The following is a 24180-nucleotide window of genomic DNA, read 5'->3' on the forward strand; positions in this document are numbered from 1 at the left end:
AAAAGGAATGGTTTTCCTGAACCTCAACCGAGAGCATCAAAATAAAAACAAGGAGGCAGCTCCTTGCACGCTGGCGAGTGGAAAAGGCAGTGTGCAATGTCCTGGGACCAGAAATGTAGCAGGTGCTGCCTCCATGAAAGGGGTGATATGGTTTCTTGAAATATTTATAAAACTGAGCACCGAAACACCTATTAGAACAGTCCTAGTGCTGCTGTAACAAACTGCCACAAGTTTGGGGATTCGAAACACTCATTTACGGTCTCACAGCTCTGGAGGTCAGAAGTCCACAGTCTGTGCCAATGGGCCACAATCAAAATGGCATCTGGACTGCATTTCCTCAGGAAGCCCTAGAGAGCAATCCGTTCCCTTGCCTCTTCCAGCTTCTAGGGCTGTATTTCTTGACTTCCCTGGATCTTGGGTTCCCTTCTCCTCTCTTCAGACCCAAACCTGCTTCAGTGCCCACAAGGCATTCCCTGTCAGGACTCCCCCTGTCTACGTCCCACACAGACACTTGGGATGGCACTCAGGTTGCACCCAGAGAACCCAGCATGGTCTGCTCGTTCCAAGATCCTCCACTTTATCACATCTGGAAGGCTGTATTTGCCTGATAAGGTAATATACACAGCTTCCAGCGATTGGAGCCTGGATATCTCTGGGGGCCCACACTCAGCCCACCACACACACTGCGTGCATCTGAATTCATTCATTCAAATGTCCAGCAGGGGCTAGATCTCAGCCATGTGCCATACACTGATACATAAGAGGGATACCATGTCGAGCAGGACACGGTGCCTGCCTCACAAAGTTTTAGTCCTGTGGGGCTAATGCTATCGGAAACAGATGAGACCTGTGCATTCCAAGTTCTGTGGCAGGACGAAGCATGAAGTACCAAAGAAACCCCACTAAGATCCACTTGAGAACCAACAATCTGGAATCCATGGACGCAGTCAAAGCACAAGGCACAGAGCCCGTCTACCCTACTTTAACATATCCATAGGACACAGTTCTTCAAAGCCCTTCTCCTCGCTCTGCTCCACCTTTCCTCACTCTTAATTCTGTTCCCACAAAACAACTCCTCGCATTCTTTTACATACAGAGTACTCTAACCCACAATCACAAAGTGTCCCCTCCACTTACTAAGGGCTGTCCTCGGGTTTGGTGATGTTTTGTAGTTCTCTGTCATTCATTCATGGCTTTCTTTGAATTTAGTCCAAGGTCCCTGATATTTTAGGATAATGGAAATAGTATTTTTCAAAAATATCCTATTTCTATTTGTATGTTTCTAGCATACAGATAATTCGGATCGGAGATTGGATTATTTTCCTTTTGGTTTGACCAGGTTTTGTGTGTGTGTGTGTTTCCCCCCCTACATATTCTGAAGCTCTGATTTTGGTGCTCAGAACTGACCCCTTTATCATTATGAAATGCCTCTGTTCATCTATAGGGACCGATCTTGCTTTACCATCCATTTCGTATTACACTAATCAGGTGGCGACTGTCATGTCAGGAAGCCCCAGCTATCAGGAGAGAGGTCTCTGGCTCTTGAACCTGTCCACGGCTCCGGGGAAGGGTCTCCCATTCTCCTGCCAGGACGCATTTAGCCCAGAGACAGGCGTGGGGTGGACTTCTCACTGGGTTGACTTTCACTTAATCCCTACTCTCCAGTGAAGTGCCCTAGTCCTGCCCTTAGTCGTGCAGACATTCAATTTCTCCAGAATGAATCTTCAGTTTCCCCCCTGGGTAGGGGTGAGTAGTAAATGGACTACAAGGGAGAGAACAGAAAACCCAGCTTTTTAAACATATTGAACTGGTCTCCTGCACTCGCCCCCACTACCAGCTCTTTTCCTGAGGTACCTGGTTCTGCAGGGTGTGGAATGGCTTCCTGATGGTCTGTCCCTGCGAACACACACACACACACACACACACACGCACACACACACACACACACACACATATGCGCGCACACACACACACCCAGGGCTGGAGGGGTGCCATTTTCCCATCTGCAAAACTGGTCTGGCTCTTCCGTCGGCTTTGGCGTATCTTGTCTACTGCTGCTTCTCTCTAATTCTTTTTTTTCCTTTGTGGCTTTATTCCTTTTGTTATTCCTTCACTATCATTTTTAGTGGTGTTTTGGAAGAGGGAGCGATAACATGTGTCTCCAATTTGTCACGCTGAAGTAGGAGTCCCAAACTCATGTACTTTTAAATACCTACAATTCTAATAAGCCTGGTTGCTGGTCTCTGAATCTGGGCTGTGCTAACTTAGCAGCTGTTGAACCTTGGGTGAATTACATAACCCTTCTTAAGCTCAGGGCCAGTTCCCTGTCCCCCCGACCCCCATATGTGCATCACACTTATCATCCTTAACCTCAGAGAGGCCTTATAACTGAACACATGAATATTATCAACAAAGACATACACCACAGACAAAAAAGGACTGCACATAAAACAAACAGCACCATGGCGTGTTTTGACTTGGAGCCCGACAGTCCTACAAAGTTCCAGGGTCAGCGTGAAGATGATTCACACTTAGAATCTCAAAATGCTGATCTCTACTCACCTGGAGGGGCTATATCCCATTCAAGGTAGTCATTTAAAGAATGCGGTGGCACAGATTTTACTGAACGATTTCTATCATGAACTATCCTATTTTTTGTTTTGTTTTTGCTTTTTGATTTTGAATTGGAGAATCCAAAATTTGCATATTCCCTTTTTCATGAAGATGGCAGGCACATTAGCCAAAGGACCTTTTATCTCTTTTCTGCCTCCCCACACTTGTTTTCCATTTTTCCCTCCCCATTTTACTCAGACAAACTCTCTGAATGTAAGCCGAGAGAGGACGTCCCTGCCACTTACAATCACCATGTGCATTGGATATGCCAGCTCCAGGCCCCCAAGCTGTTCTTATCTAAGGGGTCTTTTCATGCTTCCCGTTAGCCAGGGAATAGAGCCGGCGACCTGGACGTGTCTTGAAAGAAATCAGTCTTCTGCTTCACAGCACAGCCTCCATGTACCAGGAAGAACAGGGTAGACCTCAGAGTCTCCCGGAGGAAGCCAAGTCAACCCTCTCAAGTGACACCCTGTGCCCCGCCCCCTCCGGGACCGCTCAGCGCCCTCATCTGCCCCACGGGAGCCTTCCCAGCTGTGTGCAGAGGACAAGGAGTGAGTCCCCCTCACCCACGGGAGCCTGTCCTTATCCCAAGCACATGATTTCCATAAAATTGCTTTAAGAGTGCGTCGAATAAAATCCTTCCTTGGAAGCTGGGGAAAGACTGGAAAAGCTGAATGAAAATCCACCTATTATGCAAATATAACAGGGCAAGATCAAAAAAATTTGGTTAACAAGACTGCAGTGTAGGAAACGAGATTCAGGGCATTTATCTCTTGTAGGGTGCTTTGGCTAGTCAGTAAAGGAAAAAGAACTCTAACTCAGAAGAGCTAAAAAAAACAAGGGGGGGGTGGCAGGGGCCCCCTGTGACCCCGGCCCAAAGACTGCTTCCAGGTACTGCAGTGTCTTGGAAGGGGCACTGATCAGCTCGGTCACTAATGCATTGACCAGGTGAGGATCCCAACTCTGTGGGGCCTCCTGAGGTCAGGTACATAAAAGCAGCACCCACAGCTCAGTCTTACAATTTCACGGGGATTAGGCCTGCATGGCCCGCAGCACCATTAACAAGTCCTCCAAAGCCAAGAGAGGCCGTGCATCTGGGCCCTGCCGCCCTTCATTCTGTTACCCGTGCACAGCAAAAGCTTCCTTGCTCTTTTCCCACAAAATGGAGTTTAACATTTCTTCGTTTTTTTCAACAGCAAGCTGATCCCTTAACTGCTGGCTCAAAGCCTACCTGGGTTACATCCATGGCTAGAGGGGCCTGCTGTCTATATGCCCACCTATGATGTATCTTCTCTTACCTTTCCCTGCAAACAACTGTGTGTCTGCATCTTAGATTAGCTCCCCTGTTCCGAGCTCTCCGAGACTTCCAGAGAAAAAGTCAACAAGGGACGATGGATGGATGGAGGGAGGGAGGGAAGTGTGAACAGAACAATGGGGTCTGGTTGCTCAGATAACAGTATGAAGACTGATTAGATAACTTCAAGAAATCTCAAACTCCCTGCTCCTGTATCAGGGATTAAATGACTGAATTTACCATGATGCAGAAAAGAATGCATTTTGCTACATGAAGGCTCCTTTGATCAAAATGTAACCAAAGTATTAGGTAAGCTTGAAAACCTGAGGCATTATAGTGAAAATAACAAGATTTAATACACCTGACATAAATGAACTCATTTTCTCCTCTCTACTTTCGAGGAGGTATCCCCATCTTCCAAATAATATTCCTGAAGCTGAGGGGCTAGATGACTCGCTTGAGGTCACAGTCAGGGGTGACAAGGGAGGAAACACATGCTAGGTAGACTATTTCTCGGACTTACTCGTGCAAAGGGTGAGAGTCATGGAAAGTCTGAATACCGGAAATCAATTATGCGTGTGGGGTGAAATGAACACAGTTTACAGATGAGCCAACAAATCTGTCCTGAATATAAGTAGAGTCTCGTTTCAGGAAAACCTTGAAGAAAAAGGGAAACACTGGAGAAAAAAGGCAGCTGTCAAAGGCTTCCTTTGATTTTGAGTGTTATTTGCTACAGGAGTGGGAAGGAGGAGGAGAACACAGGAGAAGCAAGAAACAATTCACTGCATAAAAGGTGGGAAAGGGGCAGGTAGCTCACTTTTTTCATTTTATTTAAGTGGAGCAAAGAGTGAAAGAAATCTTGGAACAAATACAACGTAGGTAGATTTCACTAAGTTTCCAGGTGCTCTGAGACCTTATGTTGCAAAGCCTTTGAACTTGCAATTTTCTGGACGGAAAGCAAGATGCAAGGAATTTCCCCCAGCTAAGCACAGAACTGTAACAGTATCAATCCCGCTACTCCTAGGGAAATGAGCAGAAAGTAAGTTCTTCTTCCTGAATAACTGAAAAAGACTCTGAGGCCAATGTGACCACAGGAGGAAAGGGCACGAGGTCCTCTCCAAGTTCCTAAAACTCAGCAAAGGGCGGGAGCTGTGACCTCCCCGCTGCTGCAGTTTCCCACTGCTGCCGGCCACATGTAAAGTATACCATGATAACCCACAGGGCTGAGTGTCCCGTGCAGCTGGGCAGCTCCTCCCCTCTCGGAGCTGGCTGGACCTCAATGGGAGCTCTGTTCGCAGAGGCCACGCTAGCCGGGCAGAGAGGTGAAGAGCGGAGTCGATTATGTCCGCTCCAGGAGGACTGTGGGTCCCAGAATAGCCCTGTTGTTAGGCGGTCCGCAGTTCACCCATATGAATTTAACAGTGTCCAGCTCCCTATTAATTTTCTTCAGTGACTGTATACAACCAGAAGGCGGGGGGGAAGAAGCCACCAGGCATGAAATTCAGAGCAAACGCAGCCATGCATTACGCAGCAATGGGGTCCATTTGATATGTAAAGGTACACGCCTGCCCACAACAGTTGCATTTGTGAAATTTAAGTGAATGGGTTTGGAATGGGGGGGCAGACTTCACCAGACGCCATGCCCCCACCCCGCCCCCCGCCATATGGTTCTCTCTAGTTTTCCCCTTTTTATCTTTTAACCATTAAAATAAAGTACTGCCCCTTTAAAGTCTGTACCCATGGTGTGGACAATGGTTTCTTTCTAGAGGGAAAAGACTACACATCTATTTAAGAAGCACGTGGGGGAGGAGGAAGCATGCTTTGTGACCCGTTCTGGTTCGAATCCCTTCCAAGGAGATGTTTTTATTATGATCCCACTTTAGAGATGATTAACTGAGGCACAATGGAGTTGAGGGACTTGCTAAAACTGAGATGGGACGTGACCCCAGGAGGCTGGCTTCACACAATCAGGGCTCTTCTCCTTAGTTTGTGCGGTCCTGCCCTTCTTCCCTCCCAGGCCTCCAACCATAATTAGAACGCAGGGGCACTTTCCCCCTCTGGCAAAAAGGTAAACCTCCAATCCCCAAACAGTAATTTGGTATCGAGACAGGTGGGAAGATTACTACACACATTTTAGAACAATCCTTACTCTCTACTTATTCATTTAGCTGGTGTATGTACAAATATCATCCATTCGTTAAAATACTAATGACAAAAATGACCACTGGAGGAAGAGGTGAGCTTACATATAGCTGGCCAAAGGTAGTTAATAAAAATGTGAACTTGAAGATTCTTAGGGAAAAGAGTCTCTAGAAAGAACTCTCGGAAGTGCTGCAGATCCTATAGAGGAGTTCATTCCCAGGTGGTACCCATGGGCACAGACAAAGCAAGGGGCCTTCAAAGCTTAAGGCTGGCATCTTGGGGAAGAAATGGACCCTGCACTGTGGGGAGGATATGGCTTTTGCTGGAGTCGCAGTCCACCTGGAAGCAGCTAAAAACTCTTCTCTGGAAAGTTCCAATCTTTCCCAAAAGAATTCTAATCTGCCCATACCCCAGAAGTCTCGTAAAGCTAGGATGGGAAGGAGAAATCAAAGTTCTCTCTGGCATATTCCTTTTATAAGAAACACAGAAGAAAGGAAATCACAGGCGAATGATGGAACCAGAAACCCCGAAAGCACCAGACAGAAGAGAGACTAATCGGTCAAACCAAGATAAGCTTTTCATCTACGCTACAAAACCTGCCTGTCAAACCAATTCAGCTCCTTTACAGAGGATTTCTAAAAGATACTTATTTCTTTGCTTGGACTCGTGATAGAAAATCCCAAGGGGGGAAAAATGAGTTGAGCATAAAGCTTTCTTCAGGGTTAGTTCAGCTGAGTTTGGGGACCCAGAGAACCCAGTGCATCCCAAACAGCCCCCTGGAACTCAGCATGCAGATTTCAGGGGAAACTCAAAGGGAAAGTCTGTGCATTTCAATAAAGACCAAAAAAAAGTGTAAATTCTAAAGCCTAACAATTCCCCTGCTCTTCTACTAGGTAAACTTGAGAAAATTATTCCTGACCTTCCCCAGATGTGTGTAGAGAGGGCTGTGGGAAACTGACATTTTGTCAATTTCACTTTCCTGGAAACACAGTGGCCTCTGTTGCTCACAGGAATCCTACAGACTTCAAGAAAGTAACACAAACCTGTAGGTTTGTTACTTTTAAGAACTGCCTGGAAGCTCTTTTTATTGTAATATCAAGGATGCTCTTGTTAAATCTATCATCAGAATTATGACTTATATTTTTAAAAAAATTTGAAGCAAAGTCTTTTTAAGCTGGTTTTGATTTGCAGAAAAGCTGCAAAGACAGTGGAGTTCCCTCAGGCTCCTGGCTCACTTTCTTTGTTAATGTCTTACATTTCTTCCGTACGTTCATTCCGTTAATGAGCCAATACAGACACTGATATGATCAAGTCCATCCTTTATTCAGGTTTCTGCTTTATCAATGTCCTTTCTCTTCCGGGAAGCCATCCAGGACACCCCAGTACAGTTCCTTGTCATGGCTCTTACAGGCTCTTGTAGACTGTAAGTTTCTCAGACTTTCCTCGTTCTGGATGACCTTGGCAGTTTTGAGGAGCAGTGGGCAGGGATCTGTCTAATGTAGTTCCCTCACCAGACTGAGGGTATGGGTTTGGAGAAAGACCCCAGAAATGCCATTCCCAGCATGTCAGGGATAGAAATGAACCACAGGACCTATCCATCCTGATGCTGACCTTGATGACCCAGCTGGGGCGGTGCTTTCCAGACTTCTCCCCTGCAACCTTCTGCTCTCCATGCCCTAGCCCTTGGAAGGGCGTCTCTACACACAATCCACATTCCAGTGGAGAAGGACAACTGTCATCATCTTTCAAAACTTTATGAAATTAAAACATCTTTTATAATCATTTACTTTTTAAAGTGAAGACTTGTTGGTTAAAATGAGCATCACTGTATTTGACAGGAGTCGTTTTGTGGGTACCCTACATCCAAGAGAGTAAGAAAGACGCGTCCCTTTATCACTGCGCCTCTATCAAGCTGACGGGTTTTTCTCTGAAATAGAGCGAATACAGTTATTACTGCTTCTGCCCAGATCACGATTGGCAGATACCTGGCATCTCCCCATGCACCCAAGGCATATAATGATAATTGATAATGGCTCGTAAAATGCTGACACAGCTCTACACATAATAACACAGAAGAATGATCCTCCAACCAAGTCCCACAGACACAGCAGTAGAAGGACTCATTTACATGCATTTATTTGCATCAGAAAAAGCCTACAAGGATAAAGAGAAAACTGTTCAGGGGGATTATCTCTCAGGGACTGGGGTGATTTTATTTCTTTTGCTTCTTTACTTCCTTTTCCTATAATGATCATATAATACTTCGACCGTGTAATAATTCTAGACTGAAAGAAAGGTATGTGTGTTGCCAATCTTTGGATTTTCCCCCAGGTTAAGAGGACATGTTCCTGTAACCACATAAAACAATGTTCCAGTGGTTCCAAGATTTAGCCATGCTCCACTCCAACGTCACCCAAGAGACCCACCTTATCCTCTTCCCTACTCTGACCTTTCTTTACCCTAAAAGGGCACAGTCTGCCATCTCGAGCTATTCTTGTCTACGGCTGTTCTGGTCCATGCCACCAGAAGGCAGGCAGAGGACAGTTTCAGAAGTCCCGAGTAACGGCAGGTGCACAATTTCCTAAATAGAGGAAGACCTGATGGGCATGCAGGGAACCAGGGGTGTCCTTGCTGCCCTGCAGCTTCACTCTGGCCCTCCTGGGGACAAGCCATGGCTGGCCAGCGGCGCTAACTGCCGGGAGTCCAGAAGGAGGCGAAGTCGGCCACTGTGCCACGAAGGGAGCTCAAGGGTCTCCCACAGACTCACAGAACCAGAATCTCTTCTTTGTGTTTCACAAATGGGAAACTCACAGAAGAGTTTGGAAACGGCAACTTCACTGGGATTTCCACGAGAGAGACAGGTGCAGGGCAGGCAGCATCCCATGTTCTTCACGAGCATCGCCGGCAACAGTGAGGAACCTTCTCCGGCATTCCCCATGCTTGCTCCCATCCCCCGCCGCTCTCCCTTCAAAAGCTGCTCTCATGGAAGGCTACAGATGGATTTGTGTGCACAAGTGACGAAGCTACAGGGTTGGCTGCCGCTCACCACTCCCCTGCACACATCTGTCTGCTCACCACTGCCCTGCACACATCCATCAGCTCACCACCCCCATGGCACACATCCCTCTGCGGAGTTCTCCCCAACCACTCAGCACCCTGTGTCACGGGAGCGCACCTCGGGGAAATCCACAGCCATCCCTCGCGAACCACCCAGTGCGGAGTCAGCCGCATCAGGCAGGCTCCAAGCGCTCAAGCCCTCCCAGCGATGGGGAGCCACTTACTTCTTTTGAAAATGAAATTTCACACAGGATGGTGGAGCATGGAGAAAAAGAAAAGTCATTCTGGGCAATATCAAAAGATCCCTGAACCGCCTGCTTCCAGAGAGAAAAAAAAAAAAAAAAAAATTAGTGAAGGGAAGAGAGAAAAAGGGAAAAGAACAAAGCTCCCCACAAACACACCCGATCTGGGTCAGGCGGCCCAAGGGCTTCTGTTTTTAGGTTGTGCCATGATGTTCCTGTTACTGGGGGTGTGTCTGCAGATAAGGGTTCGGAGGCTGAAGGCCGGGTGCGAGCCGGCTGCCTGTCTCTGTTCCCATACCACGGCAGAGGTAGTGGCGGCAGCGGGGGTGGGGAGGGGGTACTGACTACTGGGGATCTGGCTGCTGCCCCTGCCTCCAGCCCTTCATGGCTGTGCAGAGGGACAAGCTGTGGTGGCAGTGGCGGATGCTGCCAGTTTCATTCTGAGACACACAGGTCTACGGGGGAAGAGCTAAAAATAGGAGGAAGCAGGCAGAGTTCATGGCTGCAGGGTGAATGCTGAGGGACAGGCTCAGGTCCTCTCCTCTCCGTGGACCCCCCAGCAGCCGTGGCAGCACAGCCTGGCACTACAGAGCCCTGAGGCCAAAGTGAGCTCAGGGATCACCATCTCAAGCCCTCATTCCTCAGGCTTGGCAGAGGATCCTAGAATTCACCTGCTTGGCGCCTTCACAGATCCACGGCACAGCCCAGAACCAGGGGCACCTGGGGGGCTCCGTGGGTTAAGCGTCTGCCTTCGGCTCAGGTCATGATCTCGGGGTGTGGGGACCAAGCCCCACGTAGGGCTCCTTGCTCAGCGGGGAACCTGCTTCTCCCTCTGCCTGATGCTCCCCCTGCTTCTGCTCTCTCTCTCCTTCTCTCTCCCCACCTCCGTCAAATACATAAATAAAAAATGTTTTCCAAAAAAACCAAAAACAACAAAGCCCAGAACCAGAGTGAGCCCAACCCAGGGCGCCCCCAACCCTTATGTCTGCATCCACACACAACTCCCCCGCAAGGTGTCTGCCCTCGACTTCTTCTCTAGGGTTTATTTTGAATTTCACATTCAAAGTTAACGAGTTTGCGGATGGAACTGCCCATGCCCTGGAAAATCCTTAGCAGCATATTAGACAGAGTGGAAGAAATACACCACTCACAGGCACTCTTTACAACTACCAGGAAGTGACAGTTGACAGTTCCAGAAAAAAACCTACAGAAGTCAGTCAAGAGAACTAACAGAATCCAGCGCCCAAAACCATCTCTAGCAACAAACCCTGAGAACGTTAGTGACGGTGACCTTGGCTGCAGGAGCATCCGTGTACGTGTGCTTCACGCACACCAGAGGAGGGTCGAGATGCGGGAAGCGTCAGCGTGAACACACACGCACGCATTCACACACACATATGTAACTTTCATGTCCTGGTATTTTAGAAGTTTTTTTTTTTTTTTTTTTTTTTAAAGATTTTATTTATTTATTTGACAGACAGAAATCACAAGTAGGCAGAAAGGCAGGCAGAGAGAGAGAGAGAGAGAGGAGGAAGCAGGCTCTCCGCGGAGCGGACAGCCTGATGCGGGGCTCGATCCCAGGACCCTGGGATCATGACCTGAGCTGAAGGCAGAGGCTTTAACCCACTGAGCCACCCAGGCGCCCCATGTCCTGGTATTTTACAGGGCAATCTGCAAACTACTGGCAAAACTCAGCCAGCCAAATGACTGAATGCCAGAGGATTTCAGGGCATAGTAATTCTAAGACACTATTTCATTGTTGGTGTGGACAGCCACGGCAGTTAAAGGAATCTTAATCGGGAAGCCTGTTTCCAAACATAACTGACCTCCACCGAGACACCATCTCGGAACAGTATCGTGCAACGTGAACACAATCACGAGGGCTGCTCGTGGTTTCCCAGCACAGACTCACAGGGACATCCAAGTTTCTCTGAGCTCCACGGGGAGGCGGGGGGGGCGCCGCATTGAGAGGAGAGCACGGGGACACACCAGGGGGACCAAGACCCACCAGCAGAATTGTTTCAGTCCCCTCATGCCGTTGGTATGGAAAGGGAAACATAACTCAAATATATGACCGGTTGTGATGCGAGTGCTGATTTAGCTAAACTGCGCATCCAGCATTATAAATGTTCTACCCATTCCTATGGTTTCATAATATTAGCATTATGGGTGATGGGTTAAATCTGAATTCATGCAGAAAATGAGGAAAAAACCTGCAGTGTAACAACGGCAACTGCAATCTCTCTGGCAAGCAAATTCTTTTGAGCCTGACGTCCATGGACAGAAGTTTTACTGGGGCTCCAGAGACAGAAGTGGATGCAGTAATCTCCTGAGGTCTGCGTTATACCCAAGCCATCACCCAAAAGAACCATGGAGTCAAAGTAACATGCAAACATTCTGAAGACAGAAACCAATACTGCATTCAATTCAAGTACAGCTCACAGCGATCCACACCCATGGCAGAAAGGTTTATTCAGGACGCCTGGGGGGCTTGGTCAGTTAAGCATTTGCCTTTGGCTCAGGTCATGATCCCAGGTCCTGGGATGGAGCCCATGTCAGGCTCTCTGCTTGGTGGAGAGCCTGCTTCTCCCTCTCCCCTGCATCTCCCCCAGCTTGTGCTCTCTCTGCCAAATGAAGAAATAAAATCTTTAAAAAAAAAAAAAAAAGAAAAAAAGAACCGTTTATTCACCGGACTGGCTGGGCCCACTTCTACCTCCTAAGGTGCTCTGAGAGGTGACACCTGGGAATGCGAGGAGGGTGGCCAGTGACACGGAAAACAGAAAAAAGACAGCCTTGGAAAGTATGTAATCCTACAAGGAAGGGGCTAAGCTACAAGCTGCACCTGGTAAGAAAGCAACAGGCTGCTCTGAGTGTCTTTACGAAGCCTGTGTGGCTGACAGGCGTGTGGGACCCACTTCTCTGCAGGAGTCCCCAAGAGAGCAGATTCGTGTCCCTGGAATGACTAGGGACACTATTTAAAAGGGCTGAGGATTCAACTGCATGACTTCTGAGAAAGGCATCCTTTAAGCCTGAAAAATCTAAATAAAAGTAGCCAGTACCGCGCATAGGACTAGAGGATTTCTAAGACCGCAATGCCAAAGGGTTATCTGGACCTCGGACTTGAAGGCCATCTACAGAACGGTAGGAAAACGATTTGTCGATCACGCTAATTCACACATTCATGGCAAAGATTGACCTAACACAACAAGGCAGTAAGAGCTGTAAAGACAGAAGTGAAAAGGTGAGGCAAAGATGCAGGAAAAAAGTACAGAAAAGCCTGGGGGGGTGGGACTCCTGGCAGAATGATCCACTGTAAACAGCAGGAGAGATTAATCAGAGGGAGAAGAGAGGAATGAAGTTTAACCAGGGAGAAGAGGTAAATCGAGAGGCAAGCCGGACATCCGCGCTGCTCTTACAGTGGCGAAGAGAGAGACGTGGGGATTCCACGCCGGGGATGAGACGTCAGCAGGGGCAGAAAACCAGGATTTCTGAAGAAGGGGTTAGTCTGGCAGCAATGGAGGGTCCACGAAAGCCCAGGGGACAACGGCCCTGACCCCCCGGTGAAGGTGCCCAGCCCAGGGAAGCACAGCACAAGCAGCCCGAGACGCAGCACACGTCGGAGGCTCTGCCTTACCTTTCCCGTAGAAGAACTTGCGGTAATAGTAGGCCCCGAGGTCAATGTGCTCTATGATGTAGCGCTTCACCTTCTCCCTGTGAACGGGCTGGCTTTCTCTGGGCACTTCCAGGACAGAGACGCCTGCGTTGGTGCAGTGGGAGCTCAGAGAGGACTCGAAGGAGCAGCCTTCCCCGGAGCTGGATGACGACGAGCTGGCCCGGGAGAGGGCGATCCTCCTGTCACCTTCCCCGCCGGTCTCGTTCCGGAAGTACGGGCAGCTCAGGACGAGCTCGTTGCTTTTCCCGTCGCCCTCATCAGCATCCAGGTTCTCCTTGGAGTTGAGGTCCTCCTTGCTCCCCAAAGGGGACTCACAGTTGCCCGTCTGGCCTGCTGGCATCTGGGTCTGGGATGCCGCTGAGGCTCCGGTGGTGATGTTTTTCCGCTTCCCCACGTTGGCTCTTGTCGCCATGGCTTCGTTGATATTGAACAAAATGCTCTGGACATCGTAATGTGCAAAACACCGCTGGCAATTCCAAGGGCGGACGCCCCGCTCCAGACGGCCATCTTCTGGATCGCACGTGAACTTGAAAGTTTCGTGTTCGCTTTTAACAGTCCGCAGCTTCCGGAAGAGGGACGTCTCCACCGATTCCGACTTCAACCTCCGTTTGAAAGGCTTGTCCCTGTCTCTGCCCATGAGAAGGGCACTGTCCATGTAGTCTAATCCTGAGATGCGGACAAATTCTCCTCTAGAAATCTGCGCGGCCGCATGGAGGCTGGGAGAGATTGCAGGATCGCAGGGGAAAAACTCAGGGAACCCAAAGGGGGCCATTGCTTTGTGGTCGTAATTATCTACACGGTACCCTCTGAGCATTGCGAAGAAGTTCTCACCAGATAAGCCCTGCCGGTCAATGGAAGACGTGCTTCCATACTCTCGGTGGAGGGCGGCCCCGGTGTTGGGGTTCACTGCGTTTTGGTCTAAGACGTCTTCAGCGTCGATGTCACTAATGGTGACATCGCTATTGCTTCTCTGTCTTATGGGGTGCAGTCCTCTTTGAGGAGAGTGAACAAAGATGTCTCCAATGGTGTACTTCGCCTCCACAAAGTCTAGATCGAGCTGCTCCTCTCGCTGACCATCGCTCTGGTCATTCTGCCCATTGTGCGTGATGGACGGGACGCTTTCGTAACTGGCCTGAGACCGGCTTTCCCACAGCGCCTTGCAGGCTAGCTCCTTGGAGCAGTCCTTCTTGGGAGGCCACTCACACACTCTTGCTCTCACACCCATCTTGGGCACAGCTGGGGTACCGTTAGCAGGACCTCCACTCTCTGTGGAATTTGAGGCATTTAAAGAAGTGGGGGGGCCCATGTTGCCATTAATGGCTTTAAATTTTCGAGCAAAATACTCATCAGACTGCATGATTCTGGGAGGATCCTTGAACTTCGAAGAGGCTCTGCCAAGCTTGTGCTTCTCTTCTTGCGACTGCCTGGGGTCACTCATGTCTGCCGAGCCAAGAAGCTCCAAGGCCCACCGGCAGGACTGAGGTGAATCTAATTACATTGCTATTTACAGTGCGATCCTAAATCCAGACGCACAAAGGCTTCCTCTATAGTTGTACGTTCTCTTTTCAACCAAAAGCAAACAACATCCTCAGCGTATGGTTTCTCCAAAACCAGCTTGCTTCTCAGTTGCTGAAAAAACTCTGTACACCTCCGTCCTTTTCAAGAGCATTTCTTAAAACATCTGGCCTTGAGTAGTTCCTTCACCTGAATTAAAACACACAAAATAAACCATTAACAATTTTTGTACCTCAAGTTCAATACATCTTACCTATGGTTTCTCACCTGTCTTCTCCAACTTCTGCCCACCTCCAACCTGCCCCAACCCCCCCCCCCCCCACAAATTGTCATGTTTCATGTCTCTTGTTCATACTGCTCCTTCTCTCTGGAACATTCTGCCTTCTCGCTCTACTTGGCTGGCTAGAATTTATACCCGAGTCAAGCATTACCCTCTCCAAGAAACCTTTCCTTAGCCCACATCTAAGCAGAGTGCCTCTTTTGTGTTCCTACAGCACCCACATCTACACTTATGCTGGCAGATCTCCTTATACTCTTACTGGCTGCTTTATTGACCAGTCTCCTCCACTAGCTAACTTCAAGTTCCTCTAAGCCAGGAACATAACATGCCTTTCATCTTTGTACTAACATTATCTATTAACATGGCCCGGCTTACAAGAAATAAGCAACATTTCATGAGTTACAGAGTAACACAATAGTCATATTATTTTTTTGAGGATTATTATACTTTCTTTCAAAATATTTAAATTCAAAATCTTGAGCAGCAAAAGGGTCAATACCAGGCACTAGCAAATGAGTTTCTAGAATGTGGTCTCTTAATCAAGTAAGAACTTGCAGAGATCCCCGTTAACGTGGGAAGGAGCCTTGAAGAATCTGGAATCTGAACAGTGTAACTTTCTAGTTCATCACGGCACTAGCAATTTGACAGATGTGCAGGGCAAAATAAAAGGACAATTTACCTTTGTGGTCTGTAGAAACTTGATGTTTAAATTTTTTCTTTAATTACAAATAACCTTTTCAATTTATTCTATCTTTAATTAGACAAAAATATTTTCCAAGTATGTCTTATCTTCACAACTTATGGGAAACTGACCCCTTGTTGGCATAAGAATGAATGAATGACTCTAATTCTTCTGAAAATAATGATGGTAATAAAGGTATAACATAGCTGATTTCCCTCTGCCCTTAACGAAGCATAAAAACAACTGCAATTTGGTTAGGAAATATTAACATTCTGATAAGCTGGTTTTTTTTTTTTTTTTTTTTTTTGAGTAATCTCTGCAGCCAACATGGGGCTCAAACTCATGACCCCAGGATCGAGAATTGCCGGCTCCATGGACTGAGCCAGCCAGGCGCCCCTCCAATGGGTTCTTAATGTCTTTTAGATGAACACGTAGTCATTTCTCAGAATAACTGATATTTTCTTATCATGGCAGCTTGGTTCTCCCTTCCTGGGAAAAGTTCAGTCTGGGCATGATAAGATGCTGTCTGTTCCCAGGGCAACTTCATAACTGAGGAAATAGAATGATAGTCTAGGATGTGGTAAACAAAGAAGGGAAGCACAGTCAGATGCTTCAACGCACCAGACCAGTGTCTGTGCATGGTTCTTAGAGAGATGACTGGATCTTATCTATGTCACTTGGAATCGTTGTGTTTAAAAGGACCACAGACGATTCTGAATTATAGTTATTTCCTCTACAATGTAGGCTATTATCGAATCCTTTCCAGGGAACCAAAGCTGACAACTGATATATGAAAGAAAACAATTTTAATTTATAAATTCTATTGATAATTCTGCTGCTTATAGAACACAACAAAATTTGAAAGCTTACAAATTAATTCTGATGGCTGTGAGTTCTCAGCAAGCATTAAGAGAACATTCGTTCTCAGATAGATACTACTAATTTATAAGTATCCTGTTACAGAAGGAAGAACTACGCACACTGATACCATCAAACTGTGTATTTTCAAAAAATATAATCAGCAACTAAGTACTTACCACTTTAAGATATTAGAACAAAATGCCCCAAAGAAATTAAGAAAGAAGGAATGAATAAAGATAAAAGTTGAAACTAATGGAATAAGGGAAAAGCAGGGTAGAAAAAGGATGGACAAATCCAAAATTTAGTTTTTATTTTTTTTTAAAGCAAGGGGAAAGATCTACTCATTCCCACTCATGAAAAAGGAAAAGAGAGAAAGAATAGTATTATACAAGTTTGGAAATGAGGAAGGAGACATAACTATAAATATAGGAGATTAAAGTAAACATTAAGTATAAAAGAATTTATACCAAAAGCAACTGTACAGCAACAAATTTGAAAACACAAAGGAAACGAATGATTTCCTACCAAGTCACAAATTCCCAAAACTGATCCAAGAATGGAAAAAAAAATTTTTTTTTTTTAAGAATGGAAAATTTAGACTGATGATCACTGAAGACAGCAGAAACAGAATGAATCCCTATGTAAAAATATGGCCAACGTATAGATGAAATGCAATGAGCCATCTTAACCGTGACTTTGAAAGTCCTTTTTCCTCCACGGCCACACCTGGCCCAACCCCACCCCGCTTCAGGCTGAGCAGCAAACCAGTACCTCCCCACTGGGTAAGGCACTCACCTCACCACACCCTGGGGGCAGCTCTGGGGTTAAGCCACCTGTCAGGAGATGCGTGCGATGGGAAACCTTCGAGCCAGATCACCGATGACAACACACGCACTGAGTAATTTCTTCCGGAAAAACCAACCAGAACATTACCAGCACTCTATTTGAGAATCAGTATTCGGAGCATTCACATCCCCTACATCTCCAACATGATCATTGTTTATAACAGACAGTATTAAAAATACAAAATCTTTACTCCACAGATCACCCACAGAAATGGAAGACTTGTCCAAAAAAAGTTATTATTTTTAAACATAAGTAATAGAAACAATCAAAAACAGATGAATCTGCGCTGAATTTTATATCACGGTTGACAAAAAGCACAGAAACAAGGGCAAACTCACAGCATACAAAACCCTTCCCCAAAGAAATCAGAGTATTTCTTCAATTATGATTTTTAAGTTTGTGGTGTGTGATAACATTAGATGTAGCAGGCAGCGACTGATTACTCCTGTCTAGGATCTGACCCCTTTCTTCTCCTGAATCCCTTTGAGGAAATCTTACCTCTAAAAGATTTTAATTCATGTGGGACTAACTCCACCCCCTAACATGTGACCCAGGTTTGACCAATGAAAGTGCAGCATCTCCCAGCTACAGTGATTGGTCCAGGGATGAACGCAAGAACCAGCCAGGCCAATGACAACCTTGCCAGGGAGCCCCCGCCCCACCACGCCCACCCCCAGCCCTGTGCTCTGATTCTCCCCAGTGCTCAGGAAGTAGAACAGAGACCTGGAGCTTGAGAGCTCCTCTTGCCCACGTGGCTAAGAGTCGGAACAGAAGCATGGATGCTGAGCCTCAGGAGGGAAAGAAGGAATCCCAGTCAGAGCTCATGGCTCCAGCTGGACCTGAAACCCACACTACCCCTGGGATTTTTCAATTGCTTGAGCCAATTAATTACCCTTTTTGGTTTATTCAGTGGACTTCTGTATAGTATAGATCAATTTTAATATTTTTTAAAGATTTATTTATTAAACAGACAGACACCACAAGCAGGCAGAGAGGCGGGGTGGGGGGGCGGGGGGGGGGGAGCAGGCACCCTGCCGAGCAGAGAGCCCGATGTGGGGCTCGATCCCAGGACCCTGAGATTATGACCTGAGCCGAAGGCAGAGGTTGAACCCACTGAGCCACCCAGGCGCCCCCAATTTTAAATGTTCTAAGAGACCACATGTACTTTGGTTAAAGACCAAAGAGGGTAAATTCAATGACCAAACTACTTTGTACTATGTTGCAGACCACCTGGTCCATGAATAAATGAACTGAAATTATAGTTCTGGCACTTGAATCCAATATCAAAACCAGAGCTTCTTGGGCAAGGTCCCTGCTCAAATACTGTAATACACACTCTTAACACATTTCATGTGTGCTGCTAACGATTCAAAGGCTAACGATTCAAAGTACTCAAAGCTAAAAAATTTCTGGTAACAGTAGCTAGATTAATAAAGTTGCAAACAGACCCCCTCCTGCCAGTTATCCTCTAACCAGTATTTTCCAGCTGCCATACCTCCCCAAAGTCAATCTCCCTCTTGACAGAATATATGGCACCTTCCTTTTAAAAGTACTACTAAATATTTCTAAAGTATTATAGAGAGCACCTTCCTTTTAAAAATATTCCTAAATACATTAAATAGGACAGTAGGAAAAAAAAAACCTCAAAATAATTATAGCCCTTGTTTTCAAGTAAGATAAATTAGAAATATTAATATCATGCAATTTAAAAAAATAATAGAGCTCACACGGAAGAATTGAAATCAGCATCTTTGAAGGCAGATAGTAAGAAGGAATGGCACAGGTAAACACAGAGGAATGCAGAAAGCAAAACCTTGGAGGAATGAAAACTAAAGCATGAGCTGGAACGACCTGTGAAATAATCCAGAACCTGGGGGTGGGGCTCTGGACAAGAGGGAGACAGAGACGTGCATATGCGCACACACAGCTACCTCACTGAATTGAACCACAACTGTCCTGCAGAGGTGCTGATGGAGAGCTGAGGATCTGGGGCTACATGCCCACATTACAGGCACCTGGCACATGTGCATCTCTCATATATTTACTTTTCTCACAAATCCTAACTTTCTACCTTTGTCTGTTACTATGCAACACTCAGAAGAGAAGGTTTGTTGTTGTTGTTGTTGTTGTTTTGTTTTATTTTCTTAGAGAGAGAGGGAGTTGGGAGGGGTTGTCAGGCAGTGCAGAAGGAGAGGGAGAGAGACTCTCAAGCAGTCTCCATGCTGTGTGCAGAGCCCGATGTGGGGCTCGATCTCACGATCCTGAGATCACGACCTGAGTTGAAGTCAAAAGTCGGAAGCTTAACTAACTGAGCCACCGGGGCACCCCCGCCACCTGCAAAGTTTCTGAAAGACTGTAATTTGCACTCTCAGTTGCATGTACCTGATTGTAATGAAGGTATAATCTAGGAAGCATTTTGCAGATATCTGTCTCCAAATTTCTTCTTTCTACTGACCAGGTATTTATACATGCTCTGGGCTCAAGTTCCTATGGATCTCAAGTGCAGGGTGCACACCTCGCAGGCCGGCTGGTGTTGCTGGATACCAGACTCACAGAAGACAGAAAAGGGTTGGCATCTTGGAGATGAGCCCAGAGGAATCAGGAGACTGTGACTGGCCCCCAGACAAAGCACAGAGCTCACAATAATTACATGTGTGCATCACTCCAGAAAAGGAGAAAATGCAATCCTCCATAGCACAGAACTGTGTTTAAATGAAGTCTTTTAGGGTTTCTGGTGAGTGTGTGAGGCTAGTATGAAAGAGCCTGGGCCAACTATCCAGCTCAGGCCCCATCCCTCTGTCTCCCCACCCACCTCCACAGCAGCCAAGTTTGAAAGAACTTGATCTCATCACACTTCCTGCCCCAACATCTCAGCAAACATTGCAGCAGCTTCTTACTTCTCAGGGGGAAAATAAAGTCAGTAACATTTCAGTGGTCTTTTGTCATCACTTAAAAAACTTCCCACTTCTGAACCCCCCCTCCATGTTCATTCTCGGCTGACAATCCACTGGGAGGACGGGGCAGAGGGAGAGGAGAGGGAGCATCTTAAGCCGGTTCTATGCCCAGCACGGAGCCCGACTCGGGGCTCGATCCCACCACCCTCAGATCGTAACCTGAGCCAAAATGAAAAGTCAGCTGTTTAACTGGCTGAGCCACCCAGGCACCCCAAGACTTGCCATCTTTGTTAAGATAAAAATTCAAACCGTCTTACAAATCTCTTGCATTCTGTTCTGCTCAGTCTGCAGCCTCATGTCTTGGGGTCCCCCCTCCCTCTCCTCTGTGCTGCAGAACAGACATGCTGAGTGCCTTTCCAGTCTTCAAGCAGCCTACTCTCTGCACCTGCATCTGAGCTGTCCCTAGAAACAGAGCTGACGCTGCCTGGGCTGAGCTGACAAGCCTTCGCCCTCATCACTGTCATCGCCAACTGGGTGTCCCTGCAGCACGCTCCCCTGGGGCCCTCTCTTTTCCAAACACCCCCCTGCTACGCCTTCATGCCCCAAGGCCCAGGGCTGTGTCTGTCCTGTTCATCCCTTAACTGCCACACCGGGCATGGTTTCTTGTGTGGTAGATGTTCAGTAAATATTATTCAATCAGTGAACAAACAGTTAATCACACATGTTAGGCAGTAGTCATTAGAAGAACAATATTTGATATTTCAATGTAAAGTTCTTATAGTTACAGAATCCACTGCCACCATCAAAATGGCACAATTCTGCAGAAACATGTTCATTACGGAAACTCAGATAAACATGGATGGCTGTTTGCTGTTTGCCGGATGGTGTTTGTGCCAAGGCATGCCCAGATCCTCACAAGAACAAGTTACCCTGCCCGTAAAAGTCAAGAGCAAGGCCACTCTGGAAGGAGCCTCTCCACCCCCACTGCTGTCCCAGCCAAAGGAGGTGGTTCCAGACATGCCTTCTAACGGTACGGAAGGAAAGCGCGCCATACTTCATCTTAGAACCATCTTAGCAGCGGCATCTGTTGGGCTGACGGCGCAGCCCAGACACAATGAGAAATGAGGAGATGCAAACAGTCAATCCCACCATCAGTCTCTGTCCTGCTCGGAGCCTGGCAAAGCGGCGGATTATTTGCAGGGTTTCATTTTTCTGAAGGTGGCGTGGTGCCAGCATCCTGGGGCCCTGGATATATGCCCACGAGCTGTACCACTCCACAAAGGATGGCAAAGGGAAACCGTCCGATAGGACGGCCTGGTCCGATGGGCCTTGGGGCCTCGTGTCCGGGTCAGAGACGAAGCTGTATCGGCCAAACCCCCACATCTCTGCTCCACTGGACAACTGGGTGTTTGCGCCCATCCTTCCTCTCTGGGGTTCTCCCTTATTTCATCCTTCTAACCGATGGCAAGGCATGGGTTAGGAGAGTTTCACAGTGTTCTCCAACAAAAAGCCCATGGTGTTTCTCTGACAGAAGTGTTATTTCATCAAATATAAAGGAGTAAAATAAAACAGACCCCAGTATGTGCATATTATGGGCACCTCCCGGACCACTTGCCCCCTCCTGCCTTAATTAAGGAAGATACCACTTCACGGTACCTTAAAACATCTACTCTCCTAACTTTATGGCTAACTGAAGTCACACTGCCAACTTGGTATGGTTAAAAAAAATTAAACATCGAAAAAAAAAAAAGGAAGTCATTTAATTCCTTCTTTGGGCCTTAATAAAGAGACTTAATAAAGACTAATAATTTGTAGGCAGGCCTAATCAGCAGCACAAATAACCCCTTCCCGAGGTAATTCCCCAAACCTAGATACAGACCATTTGCCAAGAAAGGAAGAGATACAGAGCTCACTTTAAAATAATCATTAAGGGACGCCTGGGTGGCTCAATTGGTTAAGCAGCTGCCTTCAGCTCAGGTCATGATCCCAGAATCCTAGGATCGAGTCCCATGTGGGGTTCCTTGCTCAGCGGGGAGCCTGCTTCTCTCTCTGCCTCTGCCTCCTTGTGCTTTCTCTCTCTCTCTCTGACAAATAAATAAATATATAAAATCTTTAAAAAAAATAAATAAAATTATCATTAATTAAAATGGACCTCTAACATGTTTCTACTGCTTTCTTCCTTTCTCTGAGCTCATTTTGGATGTCAAAGGCATTGCCCCTCCCCCCACAGAGTCCAGTGATTCTTACCTTTCATCCAATCCTCTGACTCTTGCTCCCTAGTAAAAATGGGAAGTTGTCACCTGCACTCTGTGGGCACTTGAAAAAACTCTCCGTGTGAACCCATGTGTCCCCCTGGGTGCTGGGGTGATCTCTGGGAAGGCCAGGGCTAGCTTGGGGAAGATGGCAACCTGCACCCTGAGAAATTCAAGAATTTTAGAGCTTGAGTGAATAGTCTGTTCTCATGCTAATGGTCCTGGCAATAATTTGTGAAGGAGAGAACAGAGAAATGGAGAAAATGTGGTATTTAAGCGTAATTGTCTTTCGATAGAATGTTTTTCCAAGTTTTCCATGAGACATCAGTGCGTCTTTAAGACCAATATTACAGTTATAATTGAGCCACTTATCAGGATTGCAGCTGTAGCAAATGGATTGAAAAAACACAAAATACACAAATTATGAGCCTCTTTCAAGGCAAAAAATGGTTAAAATTATATGGCAGACTTATAATAAAAGCTAACTACTGTAAAAATGCCTCTTTCTCGTACTTGTATTCCATCGGCTCTAATATTAACATGTATAATTGGGCAGGGGATAAAAGGAGGAACCGACCATCCCCACTTTTACCCTCTCTGTGACCAGGAAGGCAGGGAAGGCCTATGTGTGCTCGCACTGATGTCTGATCACCTGAAATGCATTCACCATAAAATCACCACGTTCAGGTACATTTGGCCTGCTATTAAGTGAAGTTAAGGCTAAAGGGCTATAAAACAACCCATTAACTCAAATTCTTATCATAGGAGACCAGTAAAATCAAGGAAATGAGACAATCTTGTAAGTGGGCTATTATTAAGGATTAACGGTCGTAAGTACACAAGTTCAATAGTCCCATTTTGACCGCTAAGTTTCCGGAAGATCTGGACTTAAACATTAGTTCTTCAGTATTCATCGAGAACTAAAAAATGGGACGGTTCCGAAGATAAATATTCTGGGACACGAGAATATTAAAAAGAGCAAAATCTCCTCTTTGGGATTTTGTAGCATAAGGCGTAACCCAAGACTTGGGAGGAGTATAAAATCTTTCCTTAGTGGAATGTTCACACTGGTGTTGACAATTAATTTTTTGAAGTACGCCATGTTGCCACTTGGAGAATCTCTCAAGGGATGTGCCCACAAAAGCAGATCCCCTTGGTTATAGTTAAGGATTTTTTTTTTTCATCAGAGAAAAGCAGGGACCCCGGTAAAAAGCCTAAAGGATTCAGTCTCCACTACAACCCTGTATTAGGTGTCTATACTGAACTGTAATCCAAGGTGGATAAAAGGGCCAAATCCAAGATTTCATGTGCTCTCGCGAGACTTTCTAAGTGAAGCAGTTGTAAGCTCCATCCGTTGTAAGGGTCCCGTCTACCCTATTCACGGTTATACCTCCAGCCTCTAGAGTCATGCTTGGCACCAGCTGGCATTCACGATTGACTTGCATCCAGACGTCTGAACTGAAATGGTTGCAAACCAAAGGACTGAGTCGATGTGTCATCACAGCACATTCATGGAACACAGTGATTCTTGATTCTCTCCATTTGGTTTCCATGCCTGGTCCTCCTCTGGTCTTCTTTAAATGCTGACGATACACAGTTTATTCTAGGCTGCCTTTTCTTAATTCCATACATTTCCTTGTGCAGTTCAAGGAGTTTCCTACGCCATCTCTATGCGGATGACTATGAAACCTCTCCACAAGCCAAAGACATCTCCTACACAGCACCGCCAGGTTGAGTCAGGACAGCTTTTGTCCTTCTGCCCCTCCTCCACCCAGCTCAGGAGTGGCCCCTCCATGCACCTGCCACCGCAGCCCAGCGTGCTCATCCTG

At 46.6% G+C, this 24180-nt stretch overlaps 1 protein-coding gene across 9 annotated transcripts in view; it reads right to left on the bottom strand.

Annotated features, from left to right (window-relative positions):
- The window catches only part of SIPA1L2 (signal induced proliferation associated 1 like 2), a 216649-nt gene that overhangs the window by 92263 nt on the left and 100206 nt on the right, over positions 1-24180 (bottom strand). For all 9 annotated transcript variants that reach the window (XM_032313305.1, XM_032313306.1, XM_032313307.1 and 6 more), the window contains one exon: positions 12983-14725. In XM_032313305.1, coding sequence (XP_032169196.1) covers positions 12983-14459 — 1477 coding nt within the window. In that variant the 5' untranslated portion in view covers positions 14460-14725. The remainder of the gene's footprint in view (positions 1-12982; positions 14726-24180) is intronic.

The sequence above is a fragment of the Mustela erminea genome, chromosome 14 (assembly GCF_009829155.1).
Source record: "Mustela erminea isolate mMusErm1 chromosome 14, mMusErm1.Pri, whole genome shotgun sequence".
NCBI lineage: Eukaryota > Metazoa > Chordata > Mammalia > Carnivora > Mustelidae > Mustela > Mustela erminea.